Source organism: Perognathus longimembris, chromosome 12 (assembly GCF_023159225.1).
Source record: "Perognathus longimembris pacificus isolate PPM17 chromosome 12, ASM2315922v1, whole genome shotgun sequence".
NCBI lineage: Eukaryota > Metazoa > Chordata > Mammalia > Rodentia > Heteromyidae > Perognathus > Perognathus longimembris.
In genome coordinates, this window is record NC_063172.1 from 14,268,808 (window position 1) to 14,295,748 (window position 26,941).

Consider the following 26,941-nt stretch of genomic DNA (forward strand, 5'->3'; position numbering starts at 1 on the left):
GGGGTTTGAGGAGCAGCTACAAAGCGGGGCCTCCCAGCGCCACCCGACGCCGCTGGAGGAGAGGAAATCAGGTGGTGGCCAGAGTTTCCCCGCACACGTTAACAATCAAGTTAATTGAATTCATTGGCGTTCACAATCAGCCTCTACCTCAGAGAGAGCTTTGAATGGCCAATTTCTCTCCCTCTGCCCTCCCTCCCTCCTCCCCGCCTCTAGCCCTCCCACACTCCCGCTTCCCTCCACTCCGGGTTCCCCCAGTCCACACCTCCCTCCTCCACCCTATTAAAACACCCACCAGCTCACTTGTTAAGACCCCCTCAAGTTGGAGGAGGCAGAAAGGCAACCACAGCGAGGAAGGAGAAGTCAAGACGTCTGGAAAGAATTAGCCCAGTCCTGGCTTCAAGCAGTCCATTGAGCCAGGGACTTGAACCAGCCCTAGCCAAAGACTTTTCTCTTGATTCTGTGCTCCCTGGGTTCTGCTGCGTTTTGCACCGGCGCCTTTTTATTTTCTGGACACACAAAAAATAAAAAAATAAAAAGGGAGAGACAGACAGAGAGAGAAAGTAGGGGAGAGAGAGAATTTTCCTTTTGAGGGGAGGGAAACTGGAACAACAACAGAAAAGTTAATTTATTTTTAAAGCACAGCTAATTTTTTTTTTAAACAAGGAATTGCCAGACTGGAGTTCAACAGGAATGATTAAGAGACTATTAGTGATATATTTTTTTCTTTAAAAAGTGGGGGAGCACCCAATATTGAAAACTCCCCCCACCCCATCTTTTTTTAAATGTTGTTTTTAAATTTCTTGTTTTTCTTGGCTGGTCGTCTCAAATTCATCTGATCTCTTATTACCTCAATTTTGGAAACTGCCTTCCATCGACCCTCCGGGACCACACAACCAGCCTGCGGACGACTTTATGACCAAGAGCCAAGCAAGGTAGGCGACCGGCAGGCGCGTTTGGGTGAAGGGGGAAGGTCCTGCCATAGGTCCGGGCAAAGGGAAGAAGTCATCCACATCCATCTTTTTGAACGGTCAGTTTCAGTAGAAAAGTTTGAGGTCTGAACATTCCCAACACGCCCCGAGCACTCGGATGATTCCCCATCCTAGCGGCTCTGCCCAGGAACCCGTTGCTTTTCTGGGTACCCAGGTAGCCTCTCCCAGGCTGAGGCCCGTTTGCCCTCCCGGGGGTGTACTTTTCCATTCTGCCTTTTCCGGAGCTTCCGACGGGGCTGCTGAGTTAGGGATCAAGGGTTTTCTTTCTCTAGATCCGCACAGTCCCTCCTTCCCACCCACCCCCATCCCCCCAAACCATCTCAAACCTCCCACCCACCCAGCCGCACCTCTTTTCTTGTTCTCACACGCATTGTGTGGGGAGGAAAATCCTGGGCCAGCCTTGCCCGCGGGACTCTGAAGTGAGCGGCTCGCTGGTGGCTCGGGAGGAAAGGGTTAAGCGGGGTCTGTCCCGCAGCTCCGTTGGACCGGGGAGGAGGAGGAGGAGGGTCCCGCGCCACCTTCCCGGCGCCGCCGCCGGCCCCGGTCGGCCACTCCCCCCTTTTCCTCCGGCCTTTCCCCAGCCCCATTCTAGGTGTCTGGGTCTGCCCAGGTTCCGCTCCGCTTGGGATCCCCGCAGCCCGCGGTGGCGCGGGCAGCTGGGCGCGCGGGGCGGCGCGCATCATCCCTCGGTGCGCGGGGATCCGCCCGCCCGCCCGCCCGCCTGCGCGCGCGCCGCCCGGGGACAGGGCGTGCGTGGGGACCGCGCGCGGCGCTCCGGCAGCTGCAGCGCGTCCGGAGCCAGTTCCGACGTGGCACCGAGCACGCGGGCGCTGCCCTGCTCCGCTGGGCCCGGGGGGCACCGCGGGGTGGGGTGGGCTGGGGTGTTCGTGGGGGGGGGGATGTCGGGAACATCCACCTCCGGGTGGAGACCCCAGGGCCCGCGGGTGGCGTTGGGATGGGGGACCCACACCTCGGGCGGCCTTCGCCGGGCTGGACCCCGCGGGGCGGGAGCGCCGGCTGGGATGTGTCGGGGACCGGGAGGGCGGGTCTGAAAGGAGGGTCTGTGTGCGGCTGGGATCCGGGAGGGAGGGAGCGTGCGGGCGCTTTCCCCCAGCCAAGAAAGCGCAGCCCGGGGTAAGCCGCGCTGAAAGGATCATTAAGGCTGGAAAAAGAGGGAGCGGGGAGCCCCGCGCCGGGGTCTGGGAGGGGGGCTCCGGAGACCTGGGTCCGGTTACACACTGGGGGGTGTCAGCTTCCAGCCGCGCCAAAGCCCGCGCGGAGTACTTGGATTTAGGGGTGCCGTGCGCCTCTGGGGGAGCCAGCTGCTCCAGCCTCAGTTTCCCCTTCCCTCGGGGGGGGGGGAACCTGTAGAGGCTACGTCGGCCCCTCCCGGCGGTCTAGTCCAGGTCCCCACCCTTCGGGGACACAGCTGCCAAATGGGACTCACTCGCAGTTGCACTGCAACTCGACTCTGCTCCACCCCACGTGGCCGGGCTGGGATCGCCTCTGACATCACAGCCGGGGGGGGGGGCGGGGAACGTGACGCAAGCGATCCGGGAGCCCCGATTGGCCACCAAGGGCATCCCCATGGAAGGCCCGAGGGTATATAGACGCGTGGTCAGCAGAGTGGAGCTGAGGGCGAGGACATCCGTGCCCAGAGAAGACTTGAAGTGTCAACCTCTGCTTTGTCACTGGAGGCATGGGAAGCTGCAACAGTGGGGGATGATGAAACCAGATGGTATTTCTTAATGGTCAATACAGATCTTTAATGGTCAATACGTTAAACATGTGGAATTTTCTATGTAGTTTTTATACACGAAGCTAGATGCCTAGACCCTCTCAACCTATTTGTAGACATTTTAAAGTTTGCAAGAGAATTGATTTTGAAAAGAACACTTAAACTTTAAATGCTTTCTTCTCTTCCTTCCAATAAGTTGACTCATTCATAAAATCCATTCTTTACTCTTTTTTCCCTACAGAATTAATAAGGATATATGTTGAGATAGTGGTTTTTGTTGGATTTAATGTATATATCTGTGTGTGTATATACACACACACATATATATGCCAATATGCCATCGTGATCTAGAGGTTTCTCTAGTAATTTGGCTATTCTTTTACATTTTATGTGAAACCTAATGTTATAAAATACCTGATTTGGTGTGTCTCTCTGTGTGTATATGTATGCATAAATGTATAAATATATATATACATATAGTGTATACATATAATATGTGCTTATAATGAGTATATATATATTATACACACTATATAATATAATCTGTATGCCTTTGTAGTCCTAGGACAGACAATCCCAAATTCTATGTGTACTTTTATTTTAACTAAAGCCTTGTAGAATTTTATTCCTACTGAATTGATTTTCTTATGAGTTGGATGAAAAGAAAAACACTGTAGACATATTGACAGATACATGATTTTTACTACTTAAAAATAAATCTATATATTACCAAAGAGAATTACACAACACATAAAAACTCAGCAATTTAACCAATCATTAGCTAGCATCAAAATTGAATATCACGTTCATCTAACCAAACATGATATTCTATCAGCTACTGTCTTGGCCAACAAGAATTGTGCCACAAATGAACAAGAAACTATTACTAGAAAGTAAGTTTGCTTGTGAGTCTTTGGGCTATAACTCCACAGTATTGAATTTCATAAATGCTTTTCCATACGTACTTTTTCTGTTTTGACTAAAATTCTTTAAAAACATTTTTTCTTACATTTTTTCAGAATGTATCTTTCTCTTCATTTTCTGTTTTTGTCCCTAGGAAGAAATCCCCTTTGCCTGGGGTCCAAGGAGGAAATCCCTGGTGGCAAAATATAGTATACAATTTCGTTTTAAATCTAAAACGTAACAAGTAGTTTGTTACACCATCAGCTTCCTGTATTTTGCTTGAAGTACAATCCATAACTTAATGTAATAGGAGAATAGAGAATAAAGCCCATTTCTTTGGACTCTCCTTTCTACCTATGTCTAGCCAGGTTGAGTTTCCTGTAAGAGACTACAGGGGCAAAGCTGGCACCCGCTGGTGTAGCAGTGGAGTGGGGCCAGCCCTGGGTATAGAAAACTCATTTCTTCTACCACAACTTGGCTTTCATCCTTCCCTCTTGACAATTGGCCATGAGGTAAGTATCATCTTCTCCTGTACAATTTTAAATAATTTAAGAGTACGATTTTACAGAGACTGGACATTTATGCTACATTTTGCTACATAGGGCTTTGACATACATAGAAAGTTTATGAGAGTCAAAATAGATAAGAGGGCACATCAAGTCACTGTCATATTTGCCTGCAGTGTGAATTCACTTCAGGAGGGTGAAGCTCAGGAACCCAGAGAGCATTTGGAAGGGTTGACTTGCTAAGTAGGAGTCATTGATTCAAATTGATCATACAAAGGAAGAGAACTGTGAATCTTGAAGCTCTGGATCTAGTGGTAAGAAGGCCTTTGGAATGTTGATACACCAACCTTATCAGTTTGGCTCCAGAATCTCTGCTAGGAAAACTCCAGTGTGACTAGGAAGTAAAGGGCAGACTTCAAAGGCAGAGGGATAAAGGAGATTGGGGGGTGGGAGGGATCTTCACACACCATGTGCTAAAGGGGTAATGTTCTGTAATGTAAAGAAAAGAAAAATTCATCTAAACAGATTTACCTCAGACTTCCAGTTCAGAACCTTAGCAGAGGGAATACATTGAATAGAGGTACACAAATGCAAACGAGCGCGTAAAGTCACTGACTTTAACCCAGTGTTTGCCACCCTTTGTTATACATTAGATTTTTCCAGAGGAGAGGTTACACTTGTGATGACCTGGTCACAACTCATGAATGAGTGCAGAGTGTTGAAATTACATATCCATAACATTTATGAGTCATCTGGTAATTCATATAAGCCACAACATTTTGGAACCACTACTTTTTTTTTTTAAGCTATTTCCTTGCAATACCTTCCTAACACACTGACAGAGGGCTACCCTGTGCATATGTCTTATTACAAAGGAACAAACTTCCCTTGTCGAGATCAACATTCCCAATTCCCAATGGGCGTGCATGATTTTACAAATAAAGAGGGCCTATGTCCTCCAAATAAGGTTTACCTTTAGACATTATCTTGAGCAATACCTTAAGTGTCATATCATTTTTGGCTGACATATCAGTTACAAGCTAAAAAGGACACTGGTCCATTCCCTAGTGGATTTCAAAATATAATGAGGAAGCGGGGAAGAACAAGTCACTTTTTACTTTGTTATTCTTTATTTGGATTAAAATATTGGCTTGCCACAACAATAGTAATGACAATAACTAGCAGTTATTGAATGCATACATGTTTCAAGTCCTGAGCCTTCTATATTGCTGTATTTCCTACTTATAGAAATCCAGCCTGCTATTTTTATGGCACAGGGAAGAAACTGAGGTTTAAAGAATAGATGTCAATAACAATTTTTACTGTTCTCTCAAGTGATGGATAGAGGCACGGAAATAGGGTTTCATTTTATTTTTTAATTGATTTTTGCCAGTCCTGTGGCTTGAACTCAGGGCCTAGGTGGGCGCTGTCCCTGAGAGTCTTTGAAGTCTCACATTCTGCCACTTAAGCCACATGTCCACTTCTGGCTTTTTTTTTTTTTTTTTTTTTTGGTGAATAATTAGAAATAAGAGTCTCATGGATGTTTCTACCCAGGCTGGCTTTGAAATGCATTCCTCAGATCTCAGTCTCCTGAGTAGGTAGGATGACAGGCACGTGACACCAGCACCTGTCTGGAGCTGTTCTTTTAAAGAAGTTCACTGCCCCTGGTGTGAAAATAGATGGTCTCTGCATTGACTACTATGTAGTCTAGTCATTTATTCCAAATATATTTATCAAGTAACTGCCAAGTGTCACGCTCGGGCTTTTGGTCTAGGGACAAAACAGTCACCGAGACACAAAAGGCCCTGTGGGATAAGCAGGTCCAACTTAGAAAGTTAAGCAGGGTTAAGAAGGGAGCATGTACCCAGGGGTACAAGAAGGGGAGAGTAGAAGGGCTACCCTAAAGGGAGTTGTGAGCTATGACCTTTCAGAAGAGGTGGCATCTGACTGAATCTCTGTAGCCTTTTTTCCAGATGCTGAATCAACAAATCTGATCTCCCAGATCAAAAGTGAGAGGACCACTGTATAAAATCTATGGGGACTCTGTTCTCATCACTGCCCTAGGCCACTGAATGTAGCTGAGATTCTCCCTGCCATGGAACTTCCTCTCTGGTTATTATAAAAAGAAAGATCAAGGGAGAAGGGAAGGCTCTAATTCCCTTCCTTCTAGAGTCCCATTTGGATTAGACAAGGGAAGGGAAGGCCTTGATCTCACTAGGAAGAAATTCCACCAATCTCTGAGCATTGGCTGGTGTTGTGTCTGTGCATGAGTGTGTGCTCATTGCACGCTTTCTATATCAGGAGGGGCTTCAGATATTCTCTTACACAACATTGGGGAATTTTTTTCTTTCTTTGCCAGAAACAAATGGATACACCCTATTTCATTATGTAGGCCTAAATCTGTTCAGCAGGTATTTATTGAGAATGCTTTAATCATCTGAACTCAAGCTACTGCAGGGTTTGTTGGTAAAGCTGGGTACTTTCCTTGTCACTTGCGTACATTATAACAAAATTAATATATTTTTGGCACCTAAAGCTTTTTTTTTTTCCAGTCCTGGGCCTTGGACTCAGGGCCTGAGCACTGTCCCTGGCTTCTTCCCGCTCAAGGCTAGCACTCTGCCACTTGAGCCACAGCGCCGCTTCTGGCCGTTTTCTGTATATGTGGTGCTGGGGAATCGAACCTAGGGCCTCGTGTATCCGAGGCAGGCACTCTTGCCACTAGGCTATATCCCCAGCCCCAAAAGCTTTTAAGATTAAATGATATCATGTTAAATGAGGCAATAATTTTCCTTACTGTTTGAAATGTAATGAAGAATGAATAAATATTAGCTGCTATTATAGCAATGAGGATGAGGGTAGTTAAATTTTATTAATTCAACAGATACTTATTGAATTTCTACTGAAGTCAAGTAATGTCTTATGTCATTGGGGCACAGTAAAGAAAAAAGACTGTACACACACAAACACAAACATATATTGACTTAGTAGTGCTTGCATTATTGTGTGTTGAACTATTCTGTTCATTTTATTTCACCCAGACTTCTGTGGAGAATGTGTTATTAAAGGACTTGATATGTCCAGTAGCAGTCTAAAAATCAGTTAAAAGTATGATACTAGTCAAAAACATCCAAATCTTATATTTTGAATATTTATAGAATATAGATTTCTAAAAGCCTACTCTATCTAACAGTAAGTCATTAGGACCTAAGATTGAACTAACCTAGTTTTTCCAATTTAACAGGAAAAAAAAAACAACCCAGCAACCACACAGACATGTTCCTGTTTTAGTGTGCCTGTGAGACAGAGCATTTGAATTAGGGATTGTCTCAGAAAGCCTCACACATATGGTTCCCAAATCTGTGAAATCGCCTCGGGGAATTAAAAAAAAAAAAAAGCAACCACACTTCCTGTGTGTCCCTCTCTGAGATCAATGTATCCCTCAGCAAAACCTCTCTAAAATGTGCCTTTTGCCCTTTGGCCTCCAGTGAGAGATGTTCTGTGTGGCACACTAGGCAATGTGGAGCTATCTAGCAGGAATATAAAGGTTCATGTTGTTGCAGTTAGCTAGCAACTTTTCCCAGGCTTCAAAAGGACATTTCTGTGGACTCCTATGATGTAAGAGGGTGTTCCCACTTATGCTGTGGCCAACAGATGCGATGTGACCATTTAATGTCCACGTGTGCTGATAAAAGCAAGGAAAATGTGAATAATGGAAAAGAATGGCAGACAGAGTGGGTTTGGGTTTTCTTTTTTTTTTTTTTTCTTTTTTCCCCTTGCTGGCGAGGATGATTTTTTTTAAACATAAGTGAAATACACATTTAAGCTTCTCCTTGGCAAAAAGAGCCGTAGTCCCCTTGAAATTTTTCACTCTTGTGAGAATGACTCATGTCTTGGAAATGACAAGTTCCAAGTCTGGTGCTTGCAGCACCTTTAAGCCATGGTTTCTGGAGCCCTAGAGGCATAGTCAGCTGTGGTAATGAACAAGGGGTGCTGCTCTTGCTGGCCTAACACTAGAAACGAAGCATTTCTCTCTTCTCCCAGAAGCCTCAGCTTGACCTTCCTGTAATGGTTGCTGTCCCAGGCTCCCGAGTCACCCACTATGCATTCCTAGATGGCTAACCGTGGAACACAGTTTGTGTTCTGTTTTATTTTTCTTCAGCTTCTTATACTAGTACTCCTTCATGCTGCATATAGTTCAGATCCCTGAAACTCTTTCCATGAACTCTTGTTTCACTTAGTTCTTCAGCAAAGCCCTGTGAAAAATCTTTGACAAGTATTAATACAACCATCAAAAAAATAAAAGGTGATACCCGCAAGTCAGAATCAGGTCTCTAGGCTGCTTTGCATTTTCCTAGGGTAAACGGGATAGGATGAGCTAGACTCTGAAATGCATAATGACAAGAAAGGAACAAATAAAAATCTATAATTTATTCTGTGTGTGTATGTGCACGTGTACATGCGTGCATACACGTGTACATACTGGGGCCTGAATCCAGGGCCTTATGCTCTTGCTTGACTTTTGCTCAAGGCTCTCATTTTTACCACTTTCAGCTTTTTGCTGGTTAAATGGAGATTAGAGTCTTGGGGGCTTTTCTGTCTGGGCTGTCTTTGAACCATGATCCTCAGATGTCAACCTCCTAAATAGCTGGGATTTCAGGCATGAAACCACCAGTGGCCAACCAGAATTCCATTTCTTGCTAATGGAAGAGTCCAAGCCAGGTAACCAGCCTTGTGAAGGACTCCTGTCCTAATGGCAATTTAAGGTTCAGACCTCTTCCTTCTTGGGCCTATGCAGTCCCCCAGGTCCCTGTTAATACACATTTCAGGACTGTAGAAGGGAAAGAACTGTCAGAGGAGACACAACCTCCTTTGTAAGGATGCTGCTGGAATTGTCCCATCTCAGAGTTCCAGACAACACCATATAGTTTGGGCTTACTATGGAAAGGCATAACACGACTGTTGAGCACCATACTAAAATCTCCAAGAATTGTAACACACACCCACTGCCTCTGTGTACAGTTACATTCAATGGCATGGGAATGTGTACACAGTACCTTTCTACGGCTGAGCAACATGTCCGTACAAGTGTTAAGAGTCCAGAGCATCTGTGTTCTATGCAGACATTGAATGCAAGGCCTGATGGGTATTAGCACGTTATGATGGCATCCTTAGGAGGAGCTTTCACAGAGTTACTTGTTTAGCCTAAGTCTTCATTTAACGTAAATGTATTCAACTTTCAAAACTTAGCTGGAAGTACTCATTCTATGACAAATCCTTAAAGATGGCATGAGGGATTGAAGATAGGAAGACTTCACTTACATTAATGGTGTCCCTTAGAAGATAATTCTTAGCTCTTTTGTTAAAAGAAAGAACGTATTCAGACTTCAAGAGAAAAGGCCTGTTAATTCCAGCTACGTAGAAGGCTGAGATCTGAGGCTGGAGGTTTGAAGATGCAAGCCTGGTCAGCAAAGTCCACGAGACTCCAATTTCTAATCAACCAGCAAAAAGCCACAAATGGAGGCATGGTTCAAGTGGTAGAGTACTAGCTTTAAGTAAAAAAGCCAAATGTGAGTGTGAGATTCTGTGTCCAAGCTCTAGTACCAGCACAAAAAAAAAAAAAAAAACAGAAGGAAGGAATGAGAGAAAGAAAAGAGGAAACATACAGAGAAATGTCTTACCTGTTCGTTCTTGAGTTGTTCAAAAATCTTATTGAGAACCAAATTGCAAAGATCTGAGGTAGTTTTCATGTCTAATGTGCTAGAGCTTTTATCTTCTTTCATTTTTATTTTATTTATTTTTATTTTTATTTTTTTTGGCCAGTCCTGGGCCTTGGACTCAGGGCCTGAGCACTGTCCCTGGCTTCTTCCCACTCAAGGCTAGCACTCTGCCACTTGAGCCACAGCGCCGCTTCTGGTCATTTTTTCTGTATATGTGGTGCTGGGGAATCGAACCTAGGGCCTCGTGTATCCGAGGCAGGCACTCTTGCCACTAGGCTATATCCCCAGCCCTCATTTTTATTTTTGTTGGTCATGGGACTTGAACTCAGGCCTGGGTGCTGTCCCTGAGCTTTTTCACTCAAGACTACCACTTTGAGCCACAGTGCCACTTCCAGTTTTCCAGTTAATTGGAGATAAGAGTCTCAAGAACTGCCCTGCCTGAGCTGGCTTTGAACCCTGATCCTCAGATCTCAGTCCCCTGAGTAGCTAGGATTACAGGTTTGAGCCATCAACACCTGATTCGTACTAGAGCTTTTAAAGTTCTGGCATGAAACATGCTGTTATTTATTTTTTAATGCACTTATTATTTCTAAAACTATTCATTGTGTGCTTACTATGTTTCAACAAGGTTCCTGCCTCCCTAGTATCTAGCCAATTAATTGGGGGGATAACTGATGTAAGAGAGGATGGCATCTCAGACTCACAGGACTTTGAATTGTATTCATTTAGTGTAGGGATGAAGCCTTTTCATATTAAAAGGAAATTTGGAAATAACCAAGTGTAGACGTAACCACTTAGAAGATTAAAACAAAAGAGAACCCTGAGGCCTAGTGAGGCCAGGTGACTCACACAAAGTCAAGGGCACACAGCTGGTTGACCACTAAGGACTGGCAAGCAGGGGGTTCTGATCTCCAATCTCAGCTAGCTGCTTGGAAAGTGTAAATTGAGGGATTTTACAACAAAGGAGATTCAATCACACATGAGAAATTTAGCAACATTTTATATGGATTTTTTTTAACTTCTGAAGATCCTGACAGAGCAAGAATAAAGATTTCTTTGAGTTTGGGGACATTTTGGTTCCCTCTCTAGCTGTGTCAACATACAGAAAGAGCAGGATGAAAATAAAAACTGACACACCTAGGTATTTGTATATACATTATAATGTTCAGTTGCATCCTCATCTCTTGGAGAAAGGCATCCTTAGCCTATGCCTTTCTTGCAGATGGACCAAGGGGATCACACAAAGGTTAATAAGGAAATGTTAGTGTTATGGCTCCTGCACCCTGTCTTGTATAATCCTCCTCCAAGTCCATAACAAGCATACGTCAAGAATGGCTAACCAAGAGTGTCATTTGATTGCATTACAGATGCATTGTGAGAGGTTTCTATGCATCCTGAGAATAATTGGAACCACACTTTTCGGAGTCTCTCTTCTCCTTGGAATCACAGCTGCTTATATTGTTGGCTACCAGTTTATCCAAACAGATAACTATTACTTCTCTTTTGGACTGTACGGTGCCTTTTTGGCCTCCCACCTCATCATCCAAAGCCTGTTTGCCTTTTTGGAACACCGAAAAATGAAAAAATCCCTGGAAACTCCCATTAAGTTAAACAAAACGGTTGCTCTCTGCATTGCTGCCTATCAAGAAGACCCAGACTACTTAAGGAAATGTTTGCAATCTGTGAAAAGGCTCACCTACCCTGGGATTAAAGTGGTCATGGTCATCGATGGGAACTCTGATGATGACCTTTACATGATGGACATCTTCAGTGAAGTCATGGGCAGGGACAAATCTGCCACTTATATCTGGAAGAACAACTTCCATGAGAAGGGTCCTGGTGAGACGGATGAGTCCCACAAAGAGAGCTCGCAACATGTAACCCAACTGGTGTTGTCCAACAAGAGTATCTGCATCATGCAAAAATGGGGAGGAAAAAGAGAAGTCATGTACACAGCCTTCAGAGCACTGGGACGAAGTGTGGATTATGTACAGGTAGGTCTCCAATATTGCTGCCAGGGCAAACATATGTTTAAATAAAGCAGCTTTTGTATCTCTTCAGTCATATGCTATAGCCCATCCTTGTTCCTTCTCAACACAGTACTTCTTTCAGTTCATTTGAAAACAGAACGACTGTTGAAAGCACATTTTGAAAGCCAGAAAAAAAATAATCTCATAAAACTGTTAAGGCTATCTATGAAAACACTCATGCCATGCTATTGGTTAGAAATCAAGATTGTTTTTGACAGGAGACCCTTCCTTCCCTTCTCTTTCCTGCCCCCTTGGCCTTCTTGGTCCCTTTAGTTGTGCCAAGTTAAACCCAACATCATTTCCTATACACTTAAAAAAAAGAATTTAAAAAAATCCTCAGTTCTGTAAGAAAATAGTGTCTGCCTGAGCAGAAAGTTTTTGAGGCTGAAAGAAAAGGCTATAAAATGGTTTGCACAGAGACTTGACATTAGGAGACTAGTGAGAATAACTTTGACTTAAAAGCGCACAGAATTGAAAACTGAGAGTGAGAAAGAAGGGAAATGAAAACAAAAAATAGAACGTTTGAGCAAAAACAAAATAATGTTTATTTCTCTCCTCCTCATACAGCATTACCTCACTCATTTCAGCTTGACCTTTGAAAGCATTTGGGATGATGTTTGCTGGTAGGCAGGTTGTGTCTCTCATTAATTCCCTAACAGCTCAGGGTAGTGTTCCTTCTGTCCTGGTTTATATTGATACTTTATTTTTTTCAGTTGATATTACCAGCTGTGCATTGGGTACAGTCACCATCCTTACCCTCAGCTCACTGAGCAGAATAAACCAATGCCACCAGTGAGTTGAGAGAGTTAAGTCAAACAATACATTCCAAGTCCTTAGCCAAAAATATGGTTTCTATTAGTGTTGATATAAGCTTTTTTCTGTTACTATTACTATGCTATCATCTAGTCCATACTTTTAAAAGTTATAACCTCAGGGCTGGGAACATGGCCTAGTGGCAAGAGCGCTTGCCTCCTACACATGAAGCTCTCGGTTCGATTCCCCAGCACCACATATATGGAAAACGGCCAGAAGGGGCGCTGTGGCTCAGGTGGCAGAGTGCTGGCCTTGAGCAGGAAGAAGCCAGGGACAGTGCTCAGCCCCTGAGTCCAAGGCCCAGGACTAGCCAAAAAAAATAAATAAAAAAAAAAAGTTATAGCCTCTACATAAGCCAATAAAAATTATAGCATCTGCCAATTGTCACCATTGGATGAATAAGTTGAGTTTGAGGTATTTTACTGATACCCTTTTGGCATAACTACTGCTAAGGAGTTGGCAGAGGTTCCCAGGTTCCCTACAAATTTCTCAATGGCAGAACCTTCACAATATGTGTACATTTTCTTAACTCAGAAGAATCATATTTGTATACTCACTTTGGGCCTGGCTGTGAGGCTACTAGGGTATTTTCCAAAGAAGCCATGTCAGAGAACTTTAGAGGACACCAAGACTGAAGCTTTGTGCCTAAAATGAAGAAACATCTGGTCTGATATTTTGCCTTAAAAATTCTACTTAACACAACTGCTACAATTGTTAGTCTCAGTTAAGACATCACTGTGTGAGTTCCTTCTTTCTTTCCTTGAGCTTACTCCTCCCAAAGCCCCTTTCTCCCATCATTTTTGTTTTGAGTTGTGTTTGTATCCTTGACAACTGTACACTGGGCCTGTCCAGGGGAAAAAAATAGGAAAGGTTAGACTACGAGTTTCTGCTCAAGCTCTAATCATGCTGGAGACCTTTCCTTTTTCCAAGCTGACACCGCAGAAGATGGACCCCAGCAGTTGCTGTGAACTTGGCCCTGGAAGCGGCCCCGGGATACTCAGTCATTTGCAAGCACTCAAACAAGAGTAGAACTCTGTTAGCATTCTAAAACTGATAATTCCACTCTGCTCTCCCTTGTCAAACCCCAGATATTTAGCTATGCTTGACCTATAAATATGGCAATAACTGAAGGTTCAAATACTCTCATTTCCTATTCTGACTCACTCAGGCTTGAAGAACAGAAGAGCAGAAGCCATAGGAAAGACAAAAGGAGTAAGGGTATGAGGACATTAGCTGCTAATATGCTCTGATGGTTGATGGATATTGGTGGATTAGTTACTGAGGGAAAGCAAGAAGTAAAGTTCAGTTCTTATGTAGAACACAGGACAAAATAGAAGCCTAGGGAAGAAACTGATGACTTGCTTAGGTCTTTGTTGGAGAGTGCTTCAGATCTGTAGCTAGAGATGGCCAAAGATGTTGGTTCCTAGCCAACAGCTGGGTCCCCAGTGCTCATCAGCACTCTTCCCTTGATTCTGAATGTCTTGGTTATTGCTCTCATGACCTATTATTTCATACCGTCACCATGCTCCCAGCACCCTGTCCAAACTCCGCCCTGCTTAACTACTAACAGATGACCTTATTTCTTCTTAAAGAGAAAATGAATAGGGCTGCTTCTGAATGTGCTTAAGCCCATCTCTTCTGCTTACTTGGTTTCAACAGCACTCAACCTGACTTCTGGTCTCAGTGTTATTCTAAACTCCTGGGACCCTTAGATCTACTTGCGTTGGTCTACTCAGGAGCAATGCTCCATCCATTGCTACTTGCCCATCCTTCTGTCTGTTTTCACCTAGATCTATCTCTACTGACTGTTGTCCAACCTGTAACAAATCAAATAACCAAAGCACAGAGGAAGTTCTAATCCACAAGAAAGCCAGTAGGATGTCACATTTACCTGTGATGCTAGTGATTTCACAGATAGATAAAGGAGGTAGAAAAACAAAGAAGGAAAATAACAAAATGAGAAAATAAGGTAATACAATTTTTTTTTTACAAAAAGAGGAGGAAAATGTTCAAATGCAGAATTGATGTGTTTTCTGGAGAAATTTTTATTTTCATAACAAGTATATATTCTGACTTGCCTGAATATGGCTTTAAGGTATCTCTTGAAAATAATGCTTATGTAAGAAAGCAGCACATGTTTATAACAGTATGTTTGAAGAAGATGAAGGAAACACCAAGAACAATATTAAAATTACCTATAAGAAACACATAGCTACATGAGTTCAATGCTTTCTAGCATGTCCTTCAATTTTCCCACTTATTCTTAAGATACTTAGTGTTTTCATATCTAGATTACCCAGTTGCTTAATACCTTTGTGATTATTTAACATTTTAGTTCAAGATCAAAGATATTAAATTAAATTTAAAAATATTAAATTAAATACATTTAGTTTAGAGCCACCATTCTGTATGGTAAAAAAAAAAAAATACCCTTGGTGGTATATTAGAGATTTCTCAGGTATAAAGCAGACAATCTAAATATTTTCTGGTTTAAAAATTATCACATCTGGGCTGGGGATATAGCCTAGTGGCAAGAGTGCCTGCCTCATATACACGAGGCCCTAGGTTCGATTCCCCAGCACCACATATACAGAAAACGGCCAGAAGCGGTGCTGTGGCTCAAGTGGCAGAGTGCTAGCCTTGAACGGGAAGAAGCCAGGGACAGTTCTCAGGCCCTGAGTCCAAGGCCCAGGACTGGCAAAAAAAAAAAAAAAAAAAAAAAAAAAAAAAAAATTATCACATCTATCATTCTCTGATATGAATTTTTTCTGAAAAAAAGTATAATGGGAAATAATTATTTCCTTAAGTTATAGTGTCCTACAAATCCAAAATTCTTTGGGAAAAGAAATAAGACTATATAAACCATAGTGGTTCAGTTATCTTTAGGATTTATGGATTCTGTACTTGCAAATTTACCTGTTCACTAACCTTTACAAGTAATTCCCAAATTAATAGTTACAGTGTTATGGGAGTTACTCGAAAATATCTGCAAGAGCCTCAAACTTTGAGTCACCCAATGTACATGTTCCAACTTAGGTCAAACAAGGGGATACTTGGTTTTCTTCTCTCAGAATTTTTGTTTGTTTGTTTATTTTGTTTTTGGTTGGTGGTGGGGATTGAACTCAGGGCCTCACACTGTTACTAGGTTTTTTCACTCAAGGCTAGCACTCTACTACTTTGAGCCAAAGCACCACTTCTGGTTTTCTGGTAATTATTTGGAGAAAGGAGTCTTATGGACTTTCCGGTGCTTGACTCCTCTCAGATTTTTATACTGTAAAAATTCTTCTTCAGAGTTTTATTTAGTGTCCAGTTTAGGTGCTTTCATTGGTATAGCTGTTTAAAATATTTCCCATGCATGGTACTGATGTTTTGGCCTATGTTTGAAACACTAGAAGGTTGTGGCATGATTTAATGGAACAGATTTTCCTTCAAATATGAGTTATTGCTGTGCTGGGCATGGGTTCAGTGACTATGAATCACAATATAGCTTAATTACCTTATATTTGTACAGAAGTCCCCAGAAAATAAGGCTATATATTGATCACTAGCAAATTACACTTTAGCAGAAGCTCAGAGGATCCTAACCTTGTGTTTCAACACTGGCACTCAACATGTCACAGTTTTTTATGCCTCCTTCACAGAACAGAACCTGGGCGAGTGTTCCATGAAGCTGGTTGACATTATTTATGGTAGCTATTCTCTATGAGGCTTTAATGAACACTGAAAGAGATTAATGGGAATAACTACTTGTTTGATTTAATTCTTTGGGTATTGGATGAGGCACTGGCCCACTCTAAGGGAGTCATAACTTATTTATAATTATAATTAATAATTATATGTTTTAATTACAACAGGGATTTCTGCTTTCTTTGAAGCTTCATGCATCCAAACCTTTGATTTAGTTTATTTCTTATTAGTATATATGACTTCCATTTAGTAGTAGATAGCCATCATTAGATTGTATTATTACACATATTATCCTGTAAATATCACAAAAATTTATGTGGTTCATAGTGATTACCTGTATATTTCATCTGAGGGGTGCAGTCTTTAATGATTAAAGATATGAGGTGACACGGCCAAGTTAATGAGCAGGTTCAAGGTTACCTAATTGGTTAATTGTGGTTTGGGAGCCAGATCAATTTGATTTCCAGAGCTTTCTATAATGCTTTTTAAAACAATTTTTACAAAAATATGTTTACTCTGGAGTTTAGGGGGCGTGGTATTATCTTATATTTACTGATAAGTAACTGTATATTTAATAGTTTTTGTTCTTTACTCCCTTTTGTTAGCTACATAGACTGAGATAGGGCAAGTTTTGTGATCAAGTTGTGACAGATCCAAGGGCAAATTCTATGCACTCTGGGTGAAGGTTAAGATGAGGTCAAGTTTAGAGGAGAGATTAAAGTTAAGGGGAAGGGTCAAGTTGAAGAAAGAGCTGAGCCTTAGAAACAGGAAAAGGTTTAAGTTAGCAGTAACAGGAGGAATTTGATTTATGTTCAGCCTTTTTCCTCATTGAAGGCAATCCTTTAAAGCAATTAAGATTTCTTCTGCTGTGCAGGCTCACAATGCCCTTTTTAAAGTGGAATAAGTGGCAAGGGAGATCCATTAGTTAATGAAAAGACATTTTAAACATTAATTTAAAAACTGGAAACTTGTTAGTTTAGGTTGGGTTCAAATTAGTAAGGCATTGGGAAAAACTATTTCTAGAGTTTTTGTTTAGAGTCTTGGAAAATGGCTGAACTTGTAAGATTACTGAGATCATTTGGAAAGAATAGGAGTGCTCTAGACAGATCTAAATAAACTTCAATTTTCAGTTTCTTCAAACAGCAGGGACCCTCTCCTCTCCACTCCGTTCTTCTCTTCATTCCGCCTCTTCTTTTTCCTCTTTCTCCTCCTCCTCCTCTTTCTCCTCTTCCTCCTTCTCTTGTGCCAGTAGTGGAGGCTGAACTGAAGTTCTTGCATAGTTGCTCAGCTTTTCACTTTGAGCTGGTGCTGCGTAGCACTTGAATGATTGCTCCACTTCCAGCCTTTTGTTGGTTAATTGGTGATAGAGTTCCTCATATTTGTCTGTACAGTTTGGTTTCCCACAAAGATCCTCATATCTTAGCCTAGGGTTACAGACATAAGCAGTTGATACTAGGATGAGATTTTTTTTTTTCTGTATGGGATTGTTCTTTATTCTTTGTGTCAATTCTCTGTATTGAGGTATCTGTAAGTGGTAATGATTGCCGTGATCATTTAGGTTTGGGCACATTGAAGAAGTATAAAAACTCAAGTGTTATTTGTACTAAGAGCCTACTTCTCTGTAAGTCCTTTGTAACTCAGAAAGTGCTTTTATATGCAGTGTTTTACTAATGTCCCAGGGAGGTAGCAAATGACTTGTTGACAGTCATAGTAGTAAGTTACAGGACTCTAGACTTCAGGCACCTTTTTCCTGTAGGCACTTGTTCTTAAAACCAGCAAGGACTTGGCTGGAGGAGATCTATGCTAGCTTTAATATTCGGTGTTTTATATAGTTATCTTTATAACTGCATGGAGAGAGAGGCAACTCGAAAAGATTTGCTAGGTTTAGACCATTTGATCTTACTTTCTGTTATTTTTATGAAAACAGAACCTTTCTCCTGTGACTAAATATTTTGAATCAAGCCCTGGCAGATTTTTCTTGTGAAGGCCGGAGAATAAATAGGAGGCTTTGCCATGGCTCCTTGGTACTGTTGAAGTATGAAAGCAGCCATAGAGAATATGTAAACAAATGAACATGGCCAGGTGCCAATAAAACATTATTTATGGGTAGTGAAAATTGAATTTCATAGAATTTACATGCATCACAAAAAATCTTCTGAATTTTTGTCAGTTATTTAAAGATATAAAACCATTCTTATTTCCCAGGCCCTATCAAAACAGGCTAGACTTTACCCATAGCCTTGAGTTTGCCAGTGGCAGTTTGAGATAGGGAGGAAAAGAAAGGGTGTTAACTCTTGGCTAGAATAGGAAAGCAGGCAGAGAGAAAGTTTTAGTTTTTAATTGATTCTGAGTTTAAATTGAGGTGGCTCATTGTTCCCAATCGTGTCTGTTTGTATTAACATCTTCCAGTCACTTTATTAAAGTTATGTGTTGGTTTCCTGTTCCTATCTCCTTGTGAGAAATCTTGTAACTAGTGATCGTGTGAATGATTACGTGATTTTCAGAAGTCCTAATGGTACCATCAGACTCAATTTGTACTTTTCCCAGTGTGCAAGTCAGGTCCTATAGCCTTTCCTTCACTGGAGTTCAGTTTTGCATGAACTCAGATGTGTCTCTCTTAGGTTGTAGCCTAAAGCTAAATAGCCACCATTCATAAAATTACATACTTACTATTTGTGAGGAAACAACTAGAAATCCTGTTAGACCATAATGGAATATAATGGGGAAAAAAATGACAGCAGTCCTCGAATTTACATGCTTTTACAGACTGGCAAAGAGTGGCTTTCTAATTGGCATTTGATTGAATGAATTAGCATCCCAGAATGGAAATATACTAAAGCTGTAAAATGCCTTGATAGCAAACCCCAAGAGATTACTGAGAGCTTGTCTTCTGAGACTGCCAAGTTCACAAGGCAAACCATCTCTTGCCCAGGGCTTCTCACCGTCTGCAGTAGGAAAATGGGAGGGGTAGAGACCAAGTTAAATACAGGGAACCTCAGAAATTTGGTTCGACTTTAGACATTTCAAAGTGGCTGCTCCTTTGGCTGGCTTGTCCTCAGAAGCAGGCGGAGTTATTTGAACATTAAGTCTAGATTGCTCCCTTCCTGTTATTTTTAAGCTTATTTTAGCTTTCTGGCTTTTACCTTTCCCAGTATAAGTCAATAGAGGTGGGTGTAGCTCTTAGGGATGCTAGGTTCTCAAGGCGGGGGGCGGGGTGTGTGTGAATTTCTGCCTTCACCTTTCTCTACCCCTATTACAGAGCTTCCTGCCCATCTTGTACCTGTAATAAAAACTTGTGACAGACAAGGTAAAGGAGAGGCAAAAACACCACTTACAGATGACTTTGTGTAGATTCCTGATGTTTGAGATGTTTGGATTTAAAACCCAGTATTAGCAAAGTCCTGCTTTGTAGTGTGGAAACGTAGGCTTACTTCCTTCTGCCTATTTTTTTCTCCCACCTTAAAATTAATAAGATCATGCTAAACCTCTGTTCAATACCAAAAAACAACAGACAGGTTTTTGTTTTGAAAAAAGTGAATGCTTCGAAATAAGCAACATGAAAAGTTTAAAAATCCAGCCTTCATATGGCTGTAATTAGTTACATCTAGAGGGGTAATAAATTTCTTTCTTATAACTGGATGTCCCTCCAATTCCTTAATTTCTTAAATTACAATAGTGTTGTATTTACCGGTATTTTTTTGCCTGCATTTTTCTGTCACACAAATGTTTTTCAGAACAAAAGAGCTATTAATAGAGCTGACACAGGTACTTAAAATATTATTGTTGTTGTTGTTAGCAAGTACAAGGGCTTGAATTTAGGGTCTCTTATTCAACTTTCTTGTTCAACTGGAACCACGCTGCCTGTCCAGCTTTTTGCTGGTTATTTTGGAGATAGAATGTTGAGGGCTTTTCTGCTCTGGCTGGTTTTGAAACAAAATCCTCAGATCTTAGCCTCTTAAGTAACTAGGATTACAGGTGTGAGCCACCAGTGCAAGGCTGTAAATGCTACCCTCTTTTTTTTTTCAATTTTGTTTTTGTTTTGGTAAATCATGGGGGTTAACCTGGGCTCTATTCTTGAGCCTTTATGCTCAAGGCTAGTGCCCTACCACTTTGAGCCACAGCTGCACTTCCTAAAGGTTATTCTTATGAGGCGAGCACTTTACCACTAAGCCATATTCCCAGCCCCCCTAAAGGTTATTCTTAATTCAACCCAATAAGAATCACCCAACTCAATGGGGGATTAATGGAAGAGTAGATCAGAGTGATTCTATGCCAATTATGTCATTCATCTTCTGGATGGACATATCATACTGGTTTTACATGCCAATTCTGGTCATTTAAACACTAAGAACTAGAAGAAAAGTTATTAGTGTGGAGTAAAGAGATGTTCTGAAGTTCATACCAGATCCTTTCCTTGTGCAATGTTTACTCAACCCAGGGCCCTCAGATATCTTCAAAACTGTACAGTTACCTGGAGGAAACCTGGGTCTTCATTCTTTCACAATATCAAAATGGGGATGGAGGGACAAAATCCCTGCTAGATATATCTTCTCCTTGATACTTATGGATTTTAAAAGTATAATTCAAACCCAAGGGACAAGTTGTTTAAAGCCACTACTTAAGGAAAATGACAAGAAAAAGACCTCTAGTGTGACTAACTACTTTAATTTGACAGGACTGAAGTGTTAGTTGGGCACAAGTTTTTTTATTGCCCAAAGTTGGAACCTTCCTGACCACCTGGGAAAAGATGGTTAGCACATTATTCTCACTATTCTATCTCACAATCTCATTACCTTAAATATTGAGCCTGCTGTAAAGTAAATTATTTATATTTACCAAGATATACTAAACTCTCTCCATGCCTCTGGTACTTACTAACTCAGGTCTGCCAATGAGGCCGAGGGAACAGTGTTTCTGTCCAATTTTGACTGCATGGTGTTTGCTCCCAGATCTTTCCTTCTTTCTTAAATTCATGTTCTACTTTCTTCTTTGTAGGTGTGTGACTCAGATACCATGCTTGACCCTGCCTCATCTGTGGAGATGGTAAAAGTTTTAGAAGAAGACCCGATGGTCGGGGGAGTTGGAGGAGATGTCCAGGTATGTATGATTGCTTCATTTATTTATTTGCATGGTATACTCTTAATAGTCATTGGTTCCCTGAATATATATTTATTGTGTACCAATTCTGTGCCAGCACTTGTTCCTGGTGCTAGAGATACATTAGAATGTTTAATTTCATTGCTTGTTTTCCTATGTACATTGAAACCATGAGCAGAGCATTTCTTTGATTAGCCCTGGTCTGTAGTGGCTCATTAATTGAATGCAACATAATATTTGCAATGATTTCAAGCATGCATTCATGGGCCACAATTTAATATTAAATTTTTTGCTAGAGTCATATACTGAATGAAGTTCATTTGGTTACAAGCATAAAGAAATGGAAGTATGGTAAAGAATGGGCTGTATGTCTTATGCCTGTAAATTTAAAAACTAGCCAATAGGGCTGGGGATATGGCCTAGCGGCAAGAGCGCTTGCCGCGTATACATGAAGCCCTGTGTTCAATTCCCCAGCACCACATATATAGAAAATGGCCAGAAGTGGCGCTGTGGCTCAAGTGGCAGAGTGCTAGCCTTGAGCAAAAAGAAGCCAGGGACAGTGCTCAGGCCCTGAGTCCAAGGCCCAGGACTGGCAAAAAAAAAAAACAAAAACAAAAAAACTAGCCAATATGTAGCTGTTTGCAAACATAAATAGGAAGAGGGAGATGGGACAAAAGAGAAAGTAACTCAAATTATGCTAGTAAGAAAGGCAAAACAAACAAAAATAGGATTTCCCATGTAACCCATCCTTTACTATTAATGGAGAAACACTTAATAAAGCAAATTTTCATTGAGATAATTTGAATGTTATAGGATGGAAAAATTTGCATGTGAGAAAAGGTAAAAACTAAAATAAGCATCTTTTGAAAACATGAGTTTCAATTTTAGCAAAAGGTGAGAAGGATATGGAAAATTCACTTTGAAATTTGTGTCTGAAGAACCTATTTTGTATATGCATGTCCACAGAGAAGGCAAAGAAATTACATCAGGAAGAACAAAGACACAGCAAATGACCAAAAGGATACAAACTGAATAAAAGTGAGACAGAAGAGAAATGTAGAAATATTGCCTATAAGAAAAAGCCTATAATTTTAATAACCTTTATTTAAAGAAAATATTAATTTAAGATTCAAATTCTATAAGAAGGCCAGAAAAAAACTTTTTATTCCTGACATTACAAATTATATGTGGAGAACTGAGAATGAAAATTAACAGCTAAGGATTGGATAACTTGGAAACTTTCCAGAACAGGAGATACTAAGACTTACAAGCCTTCTAATCATAGAGAGTAGGAGAAGGTGTCAGGGAGAATAATTTAGGGCCTGAGAACTGAAACTTAATTTCAGACACTAACATAAGAGCAAGAAGAAGAATTTTAAAAAATACATAGCAAAAAGAGGACAATAATGAAGTAGAAAAAAATTTCATCATCAAAGAATCCCAACATATATCCACACTAATCAAGTTAGCATAAAATAATCACTAATCAGTAGCATAAAATAAAAGCCAGCAAGATATAACCATATCAAAGAGAGAAGGAAAAACTAAACTTGGAACATTAAGTAACACATGACCTAGGAGGTAGTAATCTCAGGGCAGTGGGCTTTCTCTTGGGATTCTTTACCTAAAGCTGACCTGTATTTTTCTGTTTTCTTTCCTTCTTGCAGATTCTAAACAAGTATGATTCCTGGATCTCCTTCCTTAGCAGCGTGAGATACTGGATGGCTTTTAATATAGAAAGAGCCTGCCAGTCTTATTTCGGGTGTGTCCAGTGCATTAGTGGACCTCTGGGAATGTACAGAAACTCCTTGTTGCATGAGTTTGTAGAAGACTGGTACAATCAGGAATTTATGGGCAACCAATGTAGCTTTGGCGATGACAGGCATCTAACAAACAGGGTGCTAAGTCTGGGCTATGCCACAAAGTACACAGCTCGGTCCAAGTGCCTTACGGAAACACCGATAGAATATCTCAGATGGTTAAACCAGCAGACCCGCTGGAGCAAGTCCTACTTCCGAGAGTGGCTGTACAATGCAATGTGGTTTCACAAACATCACTTGTGGATGACCTACGAAGCGGTTATCACTGGATTCTTTCCTTTCTTTCTCATTGCCACAGTCATTCAGCTTTTCTACCGGGGTAAAATTTGGAACATCCTTCTCTTCCTATTAACGGTCCAGCTAGTGGGTCTCATAAAGTCATCTTTTGCCAGCTGCCTTAGAGGAAACATCGTCATGGTGTTCATGTCTCTCTACTCAGTGTTATACATGTCAAGTTTACTTCCTGCCAAGATGTTTGCGATCGCGACCATAAACAAAGCTGGGTGGGGCACATCTGGAAGGAAAACAATTGTTGTTAACTTCATAGGACTCATTCCAGTCTCGGTATGGTTTACAATCCTCCTAGGTGGTGTGATCTTCACCATTTACAAGGAATCGAAGAAGCCATTCTCAGAATCCAAGCAGACAGTGCTGATTGTTGGAACCTTGCTCTATGCATGCTACTGGGTCATGCTTTTGACTCTCTATGTGGTTCTCATTAATAAGTGTGGCAGGAGGAAGAAGGAACAACAATATGACATGGTGCTCGATGTATGATCTTACATTGGTGGTTGTTTCCAGCCACCCACCCACCCACCCACCCCCACACGCACACACACCACTGCCTTAGGGATGTGTACACCTAGGGGCCGAATAGCATTGTGGCATCAGATCAAGCCACCAAAGGAGACACATCACTGCTGCTGGGACTTGAACAAAGACGTTTTATTGGGTTTTAATTCTGCCAAAGTAATATGATGCATCAATAAGAAGAAACTCAGATGTAACCTGTCATTTCTATGAAAATGAGATACCTTCTTTGTTTAATGCACTTTTTTTCCCCTTACTGTGCATCTGCCTGACAGTGTTTGCCCTAAATACCTCACTAGCTTTACGTGGGTCATCATGGAAGAAAAGGAGTTTGGAAACTCAAGGAAAAAGTTCTTTCAACCTACACAAACCTAACTTATGGACTGTTTTTGTTAGCTACTCGTTTTTTAGGAAGGATTTTTCTGTTTCACTCTACCAAATGGAATGCCAAAGGAAATCTTCAAGGCCATTGGCTGTGTTGTATTTTGATATAATTGTACTGTGTTTTTAAATTTTGTATGCCAATTTTTAAGACAAATTTTTACATACTCTATATTTTACTTCTCTGCCAAAATACACTTGTGTTTCTTCTTCTTCTTTTTATAATAAATAGATTCTGAAAAAAGTTCATACTTAAAAAAAAAAAAAACAAACCTGCCCAAAATGTGAAGCTTGGTTAACTGATGTTCATGATAGAAAGAATAAAAAGTATCTCTCTTTACAATTGAATAGTTTATTTCTGTGAAAACATATTTAACATATTTTAGCCTTCTGTTTTCATTTCTCTTCGAAAAGGCCAATAAACCTGTCATACTTTGGGAGTAAACATACATGTTTATGTATGTACAAAAAGAAATTAGGAAAAATCAAGGCCAAAGGGGTAGAAAAGTGCAATTTCCCCCCCATAAGATTAGAAAAGAAAAGGGAATGCTATGCCTTGAAATACATCCAGTACAGGACAAACATGAGTGTTAAAGATGAATGACCTCAGAGATTCTGGAAATCTTTTTGTTCAGGTCAAATAATAAAAGGAATGTGGAAATTACCTATTTAATTTGGATAAATTCAATGCAGTTCATCAAAGGTTTTGTTCTGTGGCCTGAATTCACTGGATCCATGTATATATATATGTGTGTATGTGTATGTGTGTGTGTGTGTGTGTGACAAGGTTCACTTACTTTTTTTTAATCTTGCCAGTTCACATTGCATGTTAGTTGATGTTTACATGGGTGAAGTGAATAAATTATAATAAACAAAATAATATTGATTCACACTTGGAAAAAATTAAGCTTTGATTGTTCTGTTTTACTTTCCCAGAAGGGTATTTTTCTGAAGTAGTATACACATACTATCTTCCTCTCTCTTGCTTCTGGTTCTCATAAGTATGCCTACACAATAGAATGGTATCAAAAACTGGTACATATAGTAAAAAAAGGGACGAACCAGGTACTCTGAACTTGCTTAGCTTAGTTTCTACAGAGCCTCCATGATTCAATGAGATTTTTTACATGATTGGCCTTACCTTGTAGCTGGTGCTACTTAGACCTGTGTTAAATATACCATTGAAACGCATGAATCTTTGAATAATAGCTTTTTCTAAGCTTCTCTGGTACAGCAGAGACACAAAGTGTTAAACAACATGCTTTCTGCCTGCCTGCTTCCTTTTGATGCAAACAGCCATGTTCCATCTATCCTACAAAAGAAGCTGCACATTCTACCTTCTGAGTACAAAGGACAAGGTACATTGAATTCTAAAACTCAGGTTCTCACTCACTGAGAAGTTCCTGGGAATCAAACATACCATGCCAATAAGTGAGACTAAAACTTGACTTTGCCTTTTTTAACTATTTATGTTCTAAGTTAAGCTTTGATAACATTCAAATGTAAAATTCTCTCATTCTTATAAAAAGTTGAATTAATTGCCTGTATTTATTTTAGCAATTATTCAATGTATTTCCAGTATAGGATGTATAGTATAATTGATTTCTTTTGTAAATAAAATATTTTTGATAAGATCATTGCCTTCTTTTCTAAGGGAAGGGGGAGCAATTGTTTTCTTGATTGTAGTGGTATGAATTTAAGAATGGAGTACTTGGAAAAACAAAATCATGGTTGCTCAAAGATAGGATGCAATTTAATTCTGTCATTTATGGGTGGTAGCAGATATCTAGTTATAATTATTTACTGACTGCCAATTATGGGAACAATCTAGAAAGACAGAGACTGAAACTAAAAGACTTCCAACTAGCATTGCTTCTGGCCTTTTTTTCTGATCATCTCAAAAGCTGCCTAAATTTTGCCAGGACCTAAATTTATAGGACCAGGAAAAAAATCACAGATATGAAGAAATTTAAACAAGTTTGTTATGGCATTGTTTACACATATGAACAAAGCCATAAAATTACCAACTTGAGTCATGGGAGCTGTGAGAGTGGCATAGCCAAACATTGAAGGATTGTTAGACATTAAAAAAGGGGTTGCGGGGATGATGTAAGCATGTTGGAAAAGTAGCACAGTTAAAGATATGTAACCATTTTGTACGGTAACATCAATTTTGTAAAGACAAAAAAAAATGTTTCAATATGGTGAATTCTAGTCCAGGGAATCTGACGGACTTATGTTCTGTATACATTTTTGTATTCTCCAAATTCCATAAACATGTATTGCTTTTATAATCAGAAAGAAAAAGATAATAAATATTGCTTTTGTAAAGTAGGTTGGGACATCTAGCATTCCATGGCCTGAAAAACTTTGGTATTTATTTATCCCTCAAATTCATCTAATTTCTCATTTTTCCCTTATTATTTGGTTCTTCAGAATCCCTCATTGCA

The 26,941-nt window shown here is 40.6% G+C and overlaps 1 protein-coding gene across 2 annotated transcripts; it reads left to right on the forward strand.

Annotated features, from left to right (window-relative positions):
- Positions 1–324: 324 nt before the first annotated feature.
- Positions 325–26,825, forward strand: Has2 (hyaluronan synthase 2). Of its 2 annotated transcripts, none has more exons than XM_048359063.1 (4): positions 325–932; positions 11,221–11,847; positions 21,379–21,480; positions 23,148–26,825. In XM_048359063.1, exons 2-4 carry the CDS (start codon positions 11,221–11,223, stop codon positions 24,075–24,077), a joined length of 1,659 nt encoding a protein of 552 aa, XP_048215020.1. In that variant the 5' UTR covers positions 325–932; the 3' UTR covers positions 24,078–26,825. The 2 variants fall into 2 exon arrangements, with proteins under 2 accessions (XP_048215020.1, XP_048215021.1); XM_048359064.1 differs by lacking the exon at positions 325–932 and adding an exon at positions 4,120–4,142.
- Positions 26,826–26,941: the final 116 nt, after the last annotated feature.

Coding starts and splice junctions, on each gene's coding strand:
- Has2 (XM_048359063.1), top strand. CDS start 11,221: ATGCATTGTGAGAGGTTTCTATGCATCCTGAGAATAATTGGAACCACA. Junction 11,848..21,378: donor GAAGTGTGGATTATGTACAG/GTAGGTCTCCAA, acceptor TCTTCTTTGTAG/GTGTGTGACTCAGATACCAT. Junction 21,481..23,147: donor GAGTTGGAGGAGATGTCCAG/GTATGTATGATT, acceptor TCCTTCTTGCAG/ATTCTAAACAAGTATGATTC.